The 14,033-nt window shown below is 32.8% G+C and overlaps 3 protein-coding genes across 9 annotated transcripts; 1 reads left to right on the top strand and 2 right to left on the bottom strand.

Moving 5' to 3' along the window:
* Positions 1–371: 371 nt before the first annotated feature.
* Positions 372–9,074, bottom strand: LOC135167629 (putative divalent cation/proton antiporter TMEM165). Of its 4 annotated transcripts, none has more exons than XR_010299897.1 (8): positions 8,928–9,074; positions 8,491–8,695; positions 8,218–8,393; positions 7,772–7,957; positions 7,421–7,526; positions 4,567–7,158; positions 2,793–4,185; positions 372–2,044 (listed from the first exon to the last, which is right to left on the bottom strand). XR_010299897.1 is itself a non-coding variant. In XM_064131007.1 (6 exons), exons 1-6 carry the CDS (start codon positions 9,072–9,074, stop codon positions 7,082–7,084), a joined length of 897 nt encoding a protein of 298 aa, XP_063987077.1. In that variant the 3' UTR covers positions 372–7,081. The 4 variants fall into 4 exon arrangements, 1 of the variants encoding a protein (XP_063987077.1); XR_010299896.1 differs by having other exon boundaries at positions 372–3,032; positions 4,102–4,185; XR_010299895.1 differs by having other exon boundaries at positions 372–4,185.
* Positions 9,075–9,447: 373 nt separating this feature from the next.
* On the top strand, positions 9,448–11,191 carry LOC135167628 (uncharacterized). Of its 3 annotated transcripts, none has more exons than XM_064131005.1 (5): positions 9,448–9,914; positions 10,047–10,281; positions 10,366–10,573; positions 10,824–10,953; positions 11,022–11,191. In XM_064131005.1, the coding sequence occupies exons 1-5, from the start codon at positions 9,581–9,583 to the stop codon at positions 11,111–11,113; spliced, it is 999 nt and encodes a 332-aa protein (XP_063987075.1). In that variant the 5' UTR covers positions 9,448–9,580; the 3' UTR covers positions 11,114–11,191. The 3 variants fall into 3 exon arrangements, with proteins under 3 accessions (XP_063987075.1, XP_063987076.1, XP_063987074.1); XM_064131006.1 differs by having other exon boundaries at positions 10,020–10,281; positions 10,824–10,925; XM_064131004.1 differs by having other exon boundaries at positions 10,020–10,281.
* LOC135167631 (transmembrane protein 41 homolog) lies at positions 10,823–13,703 on the bottom strand. 2 transcript variants are annotated; one of them, XM_064131011.1, is made up of 4 exons: positions 13,544–13,703; positions 12,924–13,044; positions 12,709–12,837; positions 10,823–12,488 (listed from the first exon to the last, which is right to left on the bottom strand). In XM_064131011.1, exons 1-4 carry the CDS (start codon positions 13,575–13,577, stop codon positions 11,960–11,962), a joined length of 813 nt encoding a protein of 270 aa, XP_063987081.1. In that variant the 5' UTR covers positions 13,578–13,703; the 3' UTR covers positions 10,823–11,959. The 2 variants fall into 2 exon arrangements, with proteins under 2 accessions (XP_063987081.1, XP_063987082.1); XM_064131012.1 differs by lacking the exon at positions 13,544–13,703 and adding an exon at positions 13,270–13,440.
* Positions 13,704–14,033: the final 330 nt, after the last annotated feature.

Raw genomic sequence — 14,033 nt, 5'->3', positions numbered from 1 at the left:
TTTTAAATCTCGAAATAAAAAAAATTAATTTAATTATAAATTAAATTTTAATTAATTTCAAAATTTAAATAAAATTTATAAAAAAAATTTAAGGGATAAACTTTAAATTTTATTTTTAAATATATATTAACATTTTAATAATTATAAAAATAAAAATAATTAATAATTATAAAAATATAATAATTTATAATCTTTTAAAAAAAAATTTTCTTTCTATTTTATTTTATATTAAATTATTATATAAAATAATATAATATAAAAAATTATAATTTTATTAATAAATAATTATTTAAATAAAATAATTTAGATTAATTAAATCTTTAATTAATGAATTAGGCAACAATTATACCCATCTGTTTAACAAAAACATATTTTAAAGAATATTAATTTTAAATCAAATCTGCCCAATGATTATTAATTAAATGGCTGCAGAATCAATAACTGTACAAAGGTAGCATAATAATTTGGTTTCTAATTAAAACCTTGAATGAAGCATTTCATCAGGTATAAACTTTATAAATAAAATTATTTTAAATTTTTATTTAAGTAAAAAAACTTAAATTTATAAAAAAGACGACAAGACCCTATAGAATTTTATTTATTTAAAAATTTAATTTAATCTAAAATAATATTTAAATAAATTTTATTGGGGTAATAAAAAAATTCAACTAATTTTTTTTTAAATAAATAATAATTATTGAAACAAAATCTTAAAATTTAATTAAATTAGATTAATTTAATTAATATTATTAATTATTTATTTATTTTATTGTTTGATCTCGATTAACATTACCACGTATTCGTTATGATTTATTAATATATTTTTGTTCAATTTTTATACTACCTTTAATTTTTATTTTTTTTTGTTTATATTTATTAATAAAACTTACTATAGAATTAATCATTTTTTCAAGTATAAGACAATAGAAATTTTATTTCTATATTATATTTTCCTCCTTCCTACGTCCTTTACGTCTTTTACGTCCTTTTACACTTCGTCGACTATTTACCCATCGCCGAGAAACCGACCGTCGAATACTCTTACCGACAGCCTAGATATCGACGTGTGGAAAAAGTCACCCGCGCTCTAACCAATTACCGACATGGTTAAAAATTTTCCATCTTACGAATTTAACAGCTGACAATCCCGCAAAACATTAAAATCAATTAAAAAAACGCAATTTTTCACACGCATTGCTAAATATTCGTCTCACGCCATTTAATATCCATTAAAGCTATTTTCAAAATTGTTATTTCAACCATTTTCAATATGGTGCAAATTTAACAGCTGACAGCCCCGCAAAACATTAAAATCAATATTAAAAAAACGGAATTCTTCATACGTGTTGCTAAATATTCCACTCACACCATTTAATATCCATTAAAGCTATTTTAAAAAATTTTATTTTAACAATTTTCAATACTTACCTGTTTAACTGATAACAAACCCACAAAACATCAAAATCAATATAACAAAAACACTATTTTTCACACGCGTTGCTAAATATTCGTCTCACACCATTTAATATCCATTGAAGCTATTTTTAAAATTTTTATTTTAACTATTTTCAATACGGTAAAAGTTTGACGGCTGATAACCCTGTCACGTCATTACACTTCGTCGACTATTTACCCATCGCCGAGATACCGACCGTCTAATACTCTTACCGACAGACTAGTTATCGACGTGTGGAACAAGTCACCCGCGCTCTAACCAATTACCGACATTGGTTCAAAATTTTCCATATGTTACCAATTTAACACCTGACAACCCCGCAAAACATTAAAATCATTTTAAAAAAACTCAATTTTTCACACGCTTTGCTAAATATTCGTCTCACACCATGGAATATCCATTAAAGCTATTTTCAAAATTTTTATTTCACCCATTTTCAATACCTTCTGAATTTAACACCTGACAACCCGACAAAAAATTTTTATCAATTTTAAAAACCCTATTTTTCACACGCCTTGCTAAGTATTCCTTCATTTAAACCCTGTTGTGAGATTCTTACGACTTTATTCTGACTAACTGTTGCAAAACCTAGCTTCTAACTCTCTCTTCTCAATCTCTATCCATAAAAATATCCTCACCAGTCTAACCATATTATTGCAAAGGTAAGCAAATCTAGTCTGAAGGGTGACAAGTTTCGCAGGGCCACCAATTTCTTGACTGACACCATCTAGCGAAACCCTTACAACTTCATTATGACTAGGCTTTGCAAAACTTCGCTTCTAACTCTCTCTCTCTTCTCAATCTCTATTCATAAAAATATCCTAACCAGTCTAACAATATTATTGCAAAGGTAAACAAATCTAGTCTGAAGGGTGACAAGTTTCGCAGGGCCACCAATTTCTTGACTGACACCATCTAGCGAAACCCTTACAACTTCATTATGACTAGGCTTTGCAAAACTTCGCTTCTAACTCTCTCTCTCTTCTCAATCTCTATTCATAAAAATATCCTAACCAGTCTAACAATATTATTGCAAAGGTAAACAAATCTAGTCTGAAGGGTGACAAGTTTCGCAGGGCCACCAATTTCTTGACTGACACCATCTAGCGAAACCCTTACAACTTCATTATGACTAGGCTTTGCAAAACTTCGCTTCTAACTCTCTCTCTCTTCTCAATCTCTATTCATAAAAATATCCTAACCAGTCTAACAATTTTATTGCAAAGGTAAACAAATCTAGTCTGAAGGGTGACAAGTTTCGCAGGGCCACCAATTTCTTGACTGACACCATCTAGCGAAACCCTTACAACTTCATTATGACTAGGCTTTGCAAAACTTCGCTTCTAACTCTCTCTATTCATAAAAACATGCTCACGCCATTTAATATCAATTCAAAAAAATTACTAATTTATATTTATACCATTAACAGTACCTTACAACTTTCACAGCGATCAACCCCCGGGTTCATCACTAAAATCCCCCACAAAAAAAACGCAATTCTTTATCAGCCTTGTTAAATATTTCTCAGGCTCGATGAAATAGCAATGAAAAATACATTTTCAATTTATATTTCTCCCTATAACAGATGTTAAACATTTTTACTACCTTATCACTTTTACATTTAAATGCTCCTCCCCCCGAGGTTCTCTTTACGGTTATTCATCATTTGTGAGAAATCATTTACAATGCAAATTACTAAATTCCGACTAACAAATATCCACCTGTCAAGCTAACCATCCCACTCAATTATTTTTTTACTCATTATTCATTTCATCCTCAAAAAGCTTTCTTCAAATATTCATTTCTTATAATTTACCATTCCACCCAAACTAGCCGCCGCCGCCGCATATACTAAACCTCCGCATTCAATTCAATGCGTCGAGGCTTGTCCAAAAAATATTTTCCACCCCTATATAATACACGATGGCTCAATTGGTCAACACGATTCGTCGGAATCAGACACCTTTTCCTCGCTGTCCAACTCCGACGGAACAAAACCCCAGGGGCTCCGACAAGGAGGCCGTCGAATTCTGGACGATCCCCCCGTCTTCATTCCCCTCCACCCTCAATTTACGCGCTTTTTACCGCCCAATATACAGGGCATATACAAAACGGGACTCCACGTCGCACTTCACCACAGTCAAGTACGACGGGTAATTCAGGATACAGGTCGCACTCCGACGGGTATCAATAATGCACGTCCGAGTCCGACGGATAAAGTGCGGGATCTGACGGCGGCCGCTGAATTCTACAGCAACGCCCGTCTTCATTTCCCACCGCGCGCCGCCCCCCAAAAACACCCCTTCCTACAACCACCAGTATATAAGACAGCTGAGTCCAACAATCCATGACAAATTACAAAAATTGATTTTTCAACAAAGCTTTTTCACCATTTTATTTTTACTGACGACACAAAAAAATTATATAAAACCCAATTAAGAGCTAATTCTCTAATTAATTCAAAAACCCCGACTCTGGCTAGCTTCACTTTATTAATTAATTAATTTTAATTTCTCACAACTGATAAACGTACCTCTTATCCACTAGAAGCTCATCATGAGCATCGTTAAACATTTGTGACAAATAATTAAAAATTTATCACAATTGCTTAACATTAAATAAAAATTCTTTAATTTTTGACTCACCGAGATATCAACTGCAAACTGCAAACTGCATACTGTCGCCTGCTGTTGAATGCTGTCTCAGCATTCCTCCTTTTCCACAGCTCACTTCACATTAAAAAAAAAAAACAAATTACAAAAATTGATTTTTCAACAAAGCTTTTTCACCATTTTATTTTTACTGACGACACAAAAAAATTATATAAAACCCAATTAAGAGCTAATTCTCTAATTAATTCAAAAACCCCGACTCTGGCTAGCTTCACTTTATTAATTAATTAATTTTAATTTCTCACAACTGATAAACGTACCTCTTATCCACTAGAAGCTCATCATGAACATCGTTAAACATTTGTGACAAATAATTAACAATTCCAAAAAAAAAACTCTTTTCTATACTAATATCAGCTTTATGCTACTCATTAACCTTCTTAAAAATTTATCACAAATGATTAACTTTAAATAAAAATTCTCTAATTATTGACTCACCGGGATAACTGCAATGTGTCGCCTGCTGTCGAATGCTGTCTCAGCATTCCTCCTTTTCCACAGCTCACTTCAACAATTCACATTAAAAAAAAAAAAAAAAAAAAAAAAAAAAAAACTGACTATCCACCACCAAAAAAACACTGCTCACTTAATATTCCACCTGATTTCTCACTAACCAATTAACCATTTAATTATGCCACAATTCAAACAACAGGCACACACTTTCTTAGGCCACTGTATTTACAACCCGACTCATTATTTTTTAAATTAAAATTCTAAACATTTTTAAACAAATTACGCCTTTTTACCGGCCCACCGACAACCACGAACGCGCACAACTACCCCCCCCCCCCTCGATCCCTTCGCCTCACTGGTCACTCCCGTATTTCCACTCCACAATTAAACATTTTATTATTTAAAAAAATTTAACGCAATGCACACACTTTTTTACGCCAATCCATACCTCACTCATCATTTTTTTAATTAAAATTTTAAACAAATTACACCGACGCACCAACAACCACCAACGCGCACAACTGCCCCCCCCCCCCCCGAACCCTTTGCCACTCAAGTCTGTAGATACGCTACGTATTTTTCATTCGTCCATTTTCCATTTTATTATTTTAAAAATGTCACTCAATAAACACACCTTTCCAGGCCAATGCATTTACACGCAATTTACCACTTTTTTTTAACCAACAATTTGTCCAATTATTTTATTTAACAGGTTACGCGTCATCACCAAGCCGCCGACAAGCACCAACACGCACGGCTGCCCCGCCTCGCCGCACCATCCCTTTGCCACCCAGGTCTGTAGACACGCCGCGCATTTCACAGTCCTCCATTTAACATTTTATTATTTCAAAAAATGCCACTTAATAAACATATTTTTCTGGGCCGATGCATTCACACTCAATTTAGTCGTTTTTTTATTAAAATTTCCACCATAATTAGGCCTCACCTCCAAGTCGCCGACATGCACTACCACGTACGGCTGCCTCCCCTCGCCGCACCATCCCTTTGTCACCCAAGTCTGTAGAGACGCTCCCCATTTCTCAACTGTCCATTTAGCATTTTATTTTTTCAAAAAATTGCACTCAATAAACACACTTTTCCGGGCCAATGCATTTACCCTCCATTTACCACTTTTTTTTAGCAATATTTCACCAATTATTTAACAGATTAAGCGTCATTACCAACACGAACACGTACGGCTGCCCCCCTCGCCGCACCATCCCTTCGTCACCCAGCTCTGTGGAGACGCTACTCGTTTTTCAGTCCATTTAGCATTTTATTATTTTACAAAATCCCACTCAATGCACAATGTACCAGTCTTTTTAGCAACAATTTGGCCAATTATTTAACAAATTAGGCCTCATCACCAAGCCACCAACGAGCCACGCCCAAGCGTCCTCATGCACACTTCCCACAAATCCCTTCACTATTTACTATTAAACTTTCAAAAACAATACTCACTATTTTAATTACACGCCCCGAAACTATTTCCCTCTAATTAAACACTTTAATAAACTAAATTCCGCATTTTATTAAATAAATTAAACGAAATACACGATACGCCGGGACAAGCATCCACATACAGCCGCCATCTCAGGGCATACTGACGCCAGGTAGCCCAGTCAGGCCTGTGCGCGCGCGCGCCCGCCTAGCAACAGTAGCTGCGCGAGGAAGCTGCGCATGAAACTCACTAGCGCTTTCCCCACCCTTCGCACGGCTAGGGACTTTTTCCTTGGCGGATAATTTGAAATTACGTTACTGTCTTATTCGGTTCAATAGAGTCAATCAATAAATTCAATAAATAAAATAAGAAAAAATAAATATTAGGAATATTAATTCTTGACATATAAAACCTCCATAATTAATTTACATTTCAAATTATTAGGAGAAGTGTTGAAGTGAACCAATCAGGAGACTCTGGTGCGTGGAAGTCCTCTGAAGGTGAATAATGCTACACCCACCGACAATTAATAACATTTGCCAACGGAAGATTAACGAAAACTGAAAAAATAAAAATTAGTAAATAACAACACTTATTTCAGCGTAGATTTGACTTTAATTATTTACAATGACTTGACATGGATGTTTTGAATAGTCCTTTCACAAAAGAAAAATGTTTGATGAAATTCAAACAATCATAGCTGTAAGTAATTATAGATGTAAGATTACGCCGCAATTAATCTTTTCACATGTCTACAAATATCGTATTCTAATTCACGTAACATTAAGCTATCGGAAAATACTGCCATTATCGCTGACAGTTCACAAGCCATCATCTTCAAGAAACTAAAAACAATCATTCTGAATAAAAAAAAAATGTAAAAATCGTTGCTAAATATTTGACCATACTGTTGAATAACTCGCAAATACTATGGAGTAGTTAATAATATACAATAGTAAACTGGAGGAATACCTATACAGACTGATAGAATTAGCAATAACAGAGTACCGCTCGGCTCGTAGCATGGCGATTATTTTTTCTCACTTAAAAAAACATTATTTACACACTTTCTGTAGGATCCATAAAGAGTGCCGTGATAGCAAAAGCTAGGAAAACAATCCCACCGATGATCGTAACTGCAAACGAAGATTATAATATCTTACGTTATTTATATTTACTCCTGAGAGTATATCGACCATGTCATCTTATGTCGACCAATTCTTTGTATTTTTTAAACGTCTTGCAGACAGCGCAGCTTGGATAAAGAATTTCCCAGTGGAAAAAAAAAATGTTTTTCACATTATTATATTTCAATAGAAATCTTGAATTGATTGACATATTAGGCATGATGCTTGAGAATGATAAGTAAAAAAAACAATACATTGAAAAATACTTTACCCGTTCGGACAGATATCCTTTGAGCAATCATGCGGCCGCCGAGGACTGCAAGGCCAGTGCAGAATGAGTGGCCGAGAATGCCACCGACAATAACTCCATAAATATCCTTAAAGAGTAACATTAATAAGTTATCCAACTTGAGGAAAACAATAAATATACAAGTGTTTTTCTTCAAACACCTTGATCTTAATTTTACTTCATAAGAAACAATCTCTTGTTGAATATTCAACCTTCATTAAGCTAAAAGATACTGACTAAGAACAATACCCTAATTTACTGCAAAGTCACAAAACAAACATTCAAATAAGCACAAACCGGCATTCACCGGCGTTATTAATTTTAAGACTTCACCTCTCGTGCAGCAAGAATAATAGTCGTCAGTTGTGATCGATCGCCCCATTCAGCGAGAAATGTCAGGGTGAATGCTTGGAAAAATATTCGTGACAGCAACATGAAGGCAGTTGTCTTGGGACTTTTTCGTATCACACCGGTTTCAGGATCTTGGGTCACTACTGCAGCCCCCACCTCCCTTTCTAGCTGCATAGAAAAAAAAAAGAATATATTTCTTAATCTAAAACCGTTTCACCACTACTTTCTCCTTATTATAACTCATATCGATATTAATTTCATAATAATAGATTTCATTTCAACTAGGGAGAAATAATAGCTAGAATAGTACTACAGTTGGGGCAAACATTATTTTTAAATTGCAATCCTTAGTCATGTTTAATTTCATAATTTAAAATTTCATTAAAATATTTATTATTAAGCACAATAGTCGTTAATAAAATCTGTACCTCATCTTCTCGCCTTCTCAAATCCGACTGCACTTCCTCCAGTTCCTCCTGACCCTCGGTAGAGGACATATAATACCCATCCTTCAACATCTTTAATCCAAACAAAGCGAATAAAGCCGTCGATATATAATACGTATAGGCTCTGGGAATAATAGTAGCGACATATCCAAAGAACACTTAAAAAATAATTAAAAAATGTTTATCATAAAACAAAGAATTTATCCTGCGTAGATTCTCACAACCATAAAATATCGCCAGGCCAAGGACACTTACCAGAAAGTATTGTCATGAGGGCTAATGCACTAATTGCACCAATGAAAACAGTCAATCGAGGATGCCTCATAGCCATAATTGCAGCTATGAAAAATGTTTTATCACCAAGTTCTGAGACAACGATAACAGAGAGTGCTGCAATGAAAGCATGAAGAAATCCCAAACTTCCTTGAACAGGAACTGATCCCGTTGACTCTTCATGTTTCTTAAAAAACAATTGGTCATAAGCTTTATTATTAAGTAAATTATTAATTTAACCATCTGCATTCATGTAATATTTATTCTCTCTGTATACATTCATAGTTTACTACAAAGCAATAAATTTCTATCATTTTATCGTTTTTCATAAAAAAATAAAAACTACTATACACTAACATATCTCATGACAAATAGGTGAGTGGATCGTAGTAACAAGGACATTGTGAAATACAACTTACCGTCGAAGTTATGACAATCTCCGGTTTTTCAATCTCAACAGGTGCATTTTCACCTACTGATAGTGATATTGCATAACTAAATACTATTGATATTGTTAAAATACACCGTGAAACTGTTTTTAAATGTGATAAACGGCGAAAAGTCATTGTTAAAATATCACCTAGAGACTCTAACCTCAAAATATATACAAATGCTTATAATTATACAAATTAAACCACATAGATCTAGTGAAATAGCAGATGAGGACAAATATCACAAAACACTTTTACAAAGTTGACTTAACCAACTTTGTTGTAACTACTGGCGGTGGTATTTGTTGTGATGATAGAGTTGGTTAATGTTAAGGTCGCTTTCCATCATGGCAAGACGTGGCAAACTCAAGTATTACTGGTAGATAAATAACCACGTGATTAAACAGATGCAGCCAATGACAAAATGAATACTATATGTAACTATACATAGGAATTAATAACTGGTTAAAAGAATGAAGTAGTGGGGGTAGAGTTGATGGAAACAAATAGACAACCCTCAATTTTTCAATTGTCTATAAAATTATCACCCAAATAAGTCTAACTCTAGGTCATAAATGATAACTATTTAACGTGATAATTGAAAGTGACTTGACGTGAGTTAAGTAATTATCCAAGTAGATATGGATAATTTGTATTTATATAAACAGTATGTAGACGATCTACGGATATACGCGAGAGAGAATGGTATTACGGATGAGGAAACGAAAACAATTTTCGATAAGTGCTTCTTGGAGTTAGAGCATAAATATGTTAAAAGAATTCATATACTGCTGAAAGGCTTGAAAATTCTGATCCTAGGATGTTTACTAGTATTCATTTGCTCAATGGGATTGTACAATCATCCATCAACTCATAGCATTTTTTTGAGGAATATGCAAAATTTTATTTATCCTGGCTTGACGGTGTTTCGACAACTTGCTGTACCTATTATCCAGAGATATCCAACTTTAACTGGTAATTATTATATTTATCAGCATTATTTTTTACATTTATCTTGATGGAACTTATCAACTTTTTTTTTTCATTTTACTGATGGGATTACATAATTTTTTTATTTAGAATTCTATGATGAATCCTGTCTCTTAGAAAACCCCTTCTTCAAAGTAGCTGACATGGATTGTTGGCCATGCACTACTGCTCAATCAGTACCTGACATGACCAGCTGGAACATGACTAACACATTTAATATTGCAATGCCATTTACGAGAGTTGAAAGTGACAATAAAATAAATCTAAATAGTATTATTAGTATGTATGAAAAATACTCAGATATTTTTGATGCCGATGCCAAAAAAGTCACCTCAAATAATCCACATTACAGGTATGTCAAAACCATTTACAATGTACTTTGTTTTTTTTTTCATATCAAGCATTTTTTTAAGTGATGTAATTATTATTATTATAGAATAATAAAAAATTTAATTGAAAACCGACTTGATGAGCATCCGTCTCAAAGCTTGAATACTCACATATCATGGAAGTTGAATCGAATGAGACCAAATCGACTTGTTAGAAAATTAATGCCAAATCCATTAGGTATACCGAAATGGTGGAGTCAGAGTACAGAAAGATATTTTTTCATTGATGAAGCCAAAGCTGATGAATATGTTTTGGTAAGTATAGAAAATCGTCAAATTTATAGAGTAAATGAATTAACACTTGTAATTCATTACCAAATTTAATTACCATGTAATAATTTCTATGGTAGCTAGAATTTTAAAAAATGCAGGACAACAGCTATCAAAAAAACTACGAATAAATAGAAATATAAACGGAATTTCAGCACTAAATTCACTAGTTTTCAATTCATTTTTCATTGTCAATTTTGTATAATTATTTAAAAACTAATATTGAATTTTTCAGCCAAATCCTGAATGCAGTAATGTTATTTTGAGGTCCACAAGTGGTTCAAGACTGATTAAAATTATGCCTACTCCTGAATGTCAAAGGAATTGCAAATCTTCTGTAATATTGTTATCCTCACATCACACACGTACGTCATTATTTCACCTGGTCTAAAAGAACAAGTATTAATTTTTATTCTCCTTTATAAATTTTCAGTGTGGTATAATTGGTGGTACTGGAGACCAACCAGCCTCCCAGTAATCAACTCAACTGATATATCAATCAATCACCTTACATCATTCTGTTGACGAGTAAAAATAATTTTTAGCATAATTTCTGTTATCGATTTCTGAAAATAAATCAATAAATAACTTAAGATTACTAGATATCTCCAACTCATTTATTGAAGATAAATATACAAATTCATCTCTTGGTTTACTTTTTTATTTCACGATAAGTAAATTAAATACTCGACATAATATATATGTTATCCCAATTACATGAGCTTCGAGAAGATACATTGGAGTATCTATAGTTTTTTTATAAAATTACTTAAAATACTTAAAATACAGCTGATTGGCTCAACGCTCAACGTTGATTCTAACAACCTGTTTTTATTTGAGATCAAGTTCACTACTGTTGATAATTCAATAGCAAAGGGGCAGACATAAGAGGAAAAATAAAAATTATAATCATTCCAGTCATATCGATAATCGAAACGGAATTATAAGTAAACTCATTGAAAATTACTTCGGCAACTGATATTATTTCACAGCTGCTCTATGACAATTACTCCGATAATGAAGAACATAATATTCAACGCACACGTATGAAATACAGGGAGAACTTTTTATTGCACTTATGGAATACATGCTCTTCTATCTAATATAAATAATACTTGGTACAAATTTTCCTCATATGACAAGAGCTTAGGTTTAAAAAGTTTCTATACTTAAAATTTAATTACAATTACAAATGCATTCATATTTTTAAATGAAAGCTTTTTACATCAGAATTTCAATAGAATGCCTCCATAAGTTAAGGAAAAATCACTTAAACTAAGATTTTTTATCCTCCACTTTGTTGTAATGAAAAAAAATTAAAATGAAATAGGAAAAAACCTCAAGCGGAGTAAAATGGAATTTAGAGAAAGTTCAATCAAACTTCAGTCGCAGTCTTTTGAACAATCTGTTGAACAAGTTCTTAAAGTATACAGGAACTAAAGATAATAGTGCAAATATGCATAAAACAATCATACTAGACCATGACCATGTATCACTGGAGGACGTCAACTTATTGAGCGTCTGTCCAGCTTGAATGGCCAGAAATGAGGGTGGTGCAACACCAAAGAATGTCCCAAGGGTAAACGGAGCTATGGGAACTCCTATAACAGGACTGGCCAAATTTATAAACCAATTTGGAAGTAATGGAGTCATCCTCAGAAACAAAATATAGTTAAATAGATTGTCCTTGTGTTCTTTCACTGTTTGCGCCCACTGGTTGGCTCTGTCCGGAAAATACTTGAATAATAATTTTCTTCCTAATAAAGATGACAGGAGATAACAAAGCGATGCTCCAATTGCACTGCAGGTGCAAACGAGGACAAGTGCAAGATAAAATGGAAAGAGAAATCCTGAGAGAATTGACAGAAATATGGATCCTGGAATAGCAAATGTTTGCAAACTGAGACATAATTTACTTATGTAAGGAATATTTTTTTTTCCTTATGTGATTGAATTTATTTAAAGCATGATATTTAAAAGTATATAAGTGATTCTTAGTGTTATTAATAAATATAAATAGTTCCAGAGTTTTCAAATAAATTCAAATAGCGATTATAGTTATCGCTTTAATTATCAATCTTGGCAAATTAAATATAGATTAATTTTATGGCAAAGGATACAAGATGAACGTGATGAAGACACCAGCAATAACTTCCACGTAATAAAGATCTTTGTATCTCTCCAATAGTTTTCCAAGATTTTTAGCATCATCTATGTGAAGGGGAACTTTCATATGTTTCTTTTCGTTTCTATAATTAATAACATGTTTCAAGTGAAAATTATAAACAAACACTTGATTGAAATCATATAGAGGATGTAAATTTTATTTTCTTACTCTTCCAATTCTGGAAAATTAGTGTAGATATAAAGAAGTACTGTCAATGAAGCCAAAAAAATAAGGCCCACTGTGAGGATGGCATTTCGAGTTGAGGTCTCATTTCCGATATTTATCAAATCTAGATAAAGAATTATTCTCGATTATTCTGCAATGAAATTTCTCAACAATATGATTCCATTGGTTCACGTGTTCAATGAATTCGTCTTGAGCAACTCCATAATGCGCACAATTAACCTAGCTCTTGGCTTCAAAATAAAATTCCGATAAAGAAAATGTCAATTCCCAAATCGCCAATTTTCGGAATCATTTTGTGAAAATAAATTAAATAAGTTTATTATATTACTGTTAATTATGAGCATTCTCAGCATAGCAAAGACAGAAACGATTCAAGTTTCCATAGGTTAGGTAAGTCTCTAATAATGTGAAAAAAACGACTGATTCGTGAAAGAAAATTTGTCTTCAGTGCATTAAAACAACGCACACAAATATTCAAATATATTCAACAATGGAATTTGAACAAATTCGATTGCTCAAATCCGAAATTGGCATAAATATTAACAAATTTAATGTCATCTTTGAATCGTGCAATAAAAATTTTCAAAAATTGTAAAAATTACTTGGTAGTGAATTCCGTCTCGTTGTAGTACTCATTTTTCTAATAAATAAATATAATAAGTAATCGAACCAGATTACTCTACAATTGACACTGCTCACTAGTGCCAATTTAAATAAATGTAGCTCCTTTGAGTATATACTATATAGAGTTCCTATTCAACATAGCACAGTCATGTGCATTAACTTAACCACAAAAGCCATTGGCTAACGTCATACGTAAAACTTTTATCTCATTGGTCAATGTATTCCAGGCGGAAAATTCGAATAGGGCGCGCGAGTGACACATTCGGTCTTGTAATTACGAAATCTAAAGACACTACCGTGGTTTATTGCCCATGAACCATTGTGTCGAACAGTGAAGGCAATGTTAGGGTGACATCGTCACCCTCAAATTGATTTAAAAATCTAGGATTTACTGTTCAAATTTTGCTAAAAAAATTTTCAATAACTAGTATAAAAAGTGACATTTCTTTCTAGGGGGTAATTATTTAA

Source organism: Diachasmimorpha longicaudata, chromosome 11 (assembly GCF_034640455.1).
Source record: "Diachasmimorpha longicaudata isolate KC_UGA_2023 chromosome 11, iyDiaLong2, whole genome shotgun sequence".
In the NCBI taxonomy this organism is placed as follows: Eukaryota; Metazoa; Arthropoda; class Insecta; order Hymenoptera; family Braconidae; genus Diachasmimorpha; species Diachasmimorpha longicaudata.
The sequence above is the reverse complement of the archived record's forward strand: the minus strand, read 5'-3'. Positions and strand labels throughout refer to the sequence as shown.

Coding starts and splice junctions, on each gene's coding strand:
- LOC135167629 (XM_064131007.1), bottom strand. CDS start 9,074: ATGACTTTTCGCCGTTTATCACATTTAAAAACAGTTTCACGGTGTATT. Junction 8,696..8,927: donor AGATTGTCATAACTTCGACG/GTAAGTTGTATT, acceptor TTGTTTTTTAAG/AAACATGAAGAGTCAACGGG. Junction 7,527..7,771: donor TTATTCTTGCTGCACGAGAG/GTGAAGTCTTAA, acceptor TTACTCTTTAAG/GATATTTATGGAGTTATTGT.
- LOC135167628 (XM_064131004.1), top strand. CDS start 9,581: ATGGATAATTTGTATTTATATAAACAGTATGTAGACGATCTACGGATA. Junction 10,282..10,365: donor TCAAATAATCCACATTACAG/GTATGTCAAAAC, acceptor TTATTATTATAG/AATAATAAAAAATTTAATTG. Junction 10,954..11,021: donor GTTATCCTCACATCACACAC/GTACGTCATTAT, acceptor ATAAATTTTCAG/TGTGGTATAATTGGTGGTAC.
- LOC135167631 (XM_064131011.1), bottom strand. CDS start 13,577: ATGAGTACTACAACGAGACGGAATTCACTACCAA. Junction 13,045..13,543: donor GAGACGGAATTCACTACCAA/GTAATTTTTACA, acceptor TTCTTTATCTAG/ATTTGATAAATATCGGAAAT. Junction 12,838..12,923: donor AATTTTCCAGAATTGGAAGA/GTAAGAAAATAA, acceptor TATTAATTATAG/AAACGAAAAGAAACATATGA.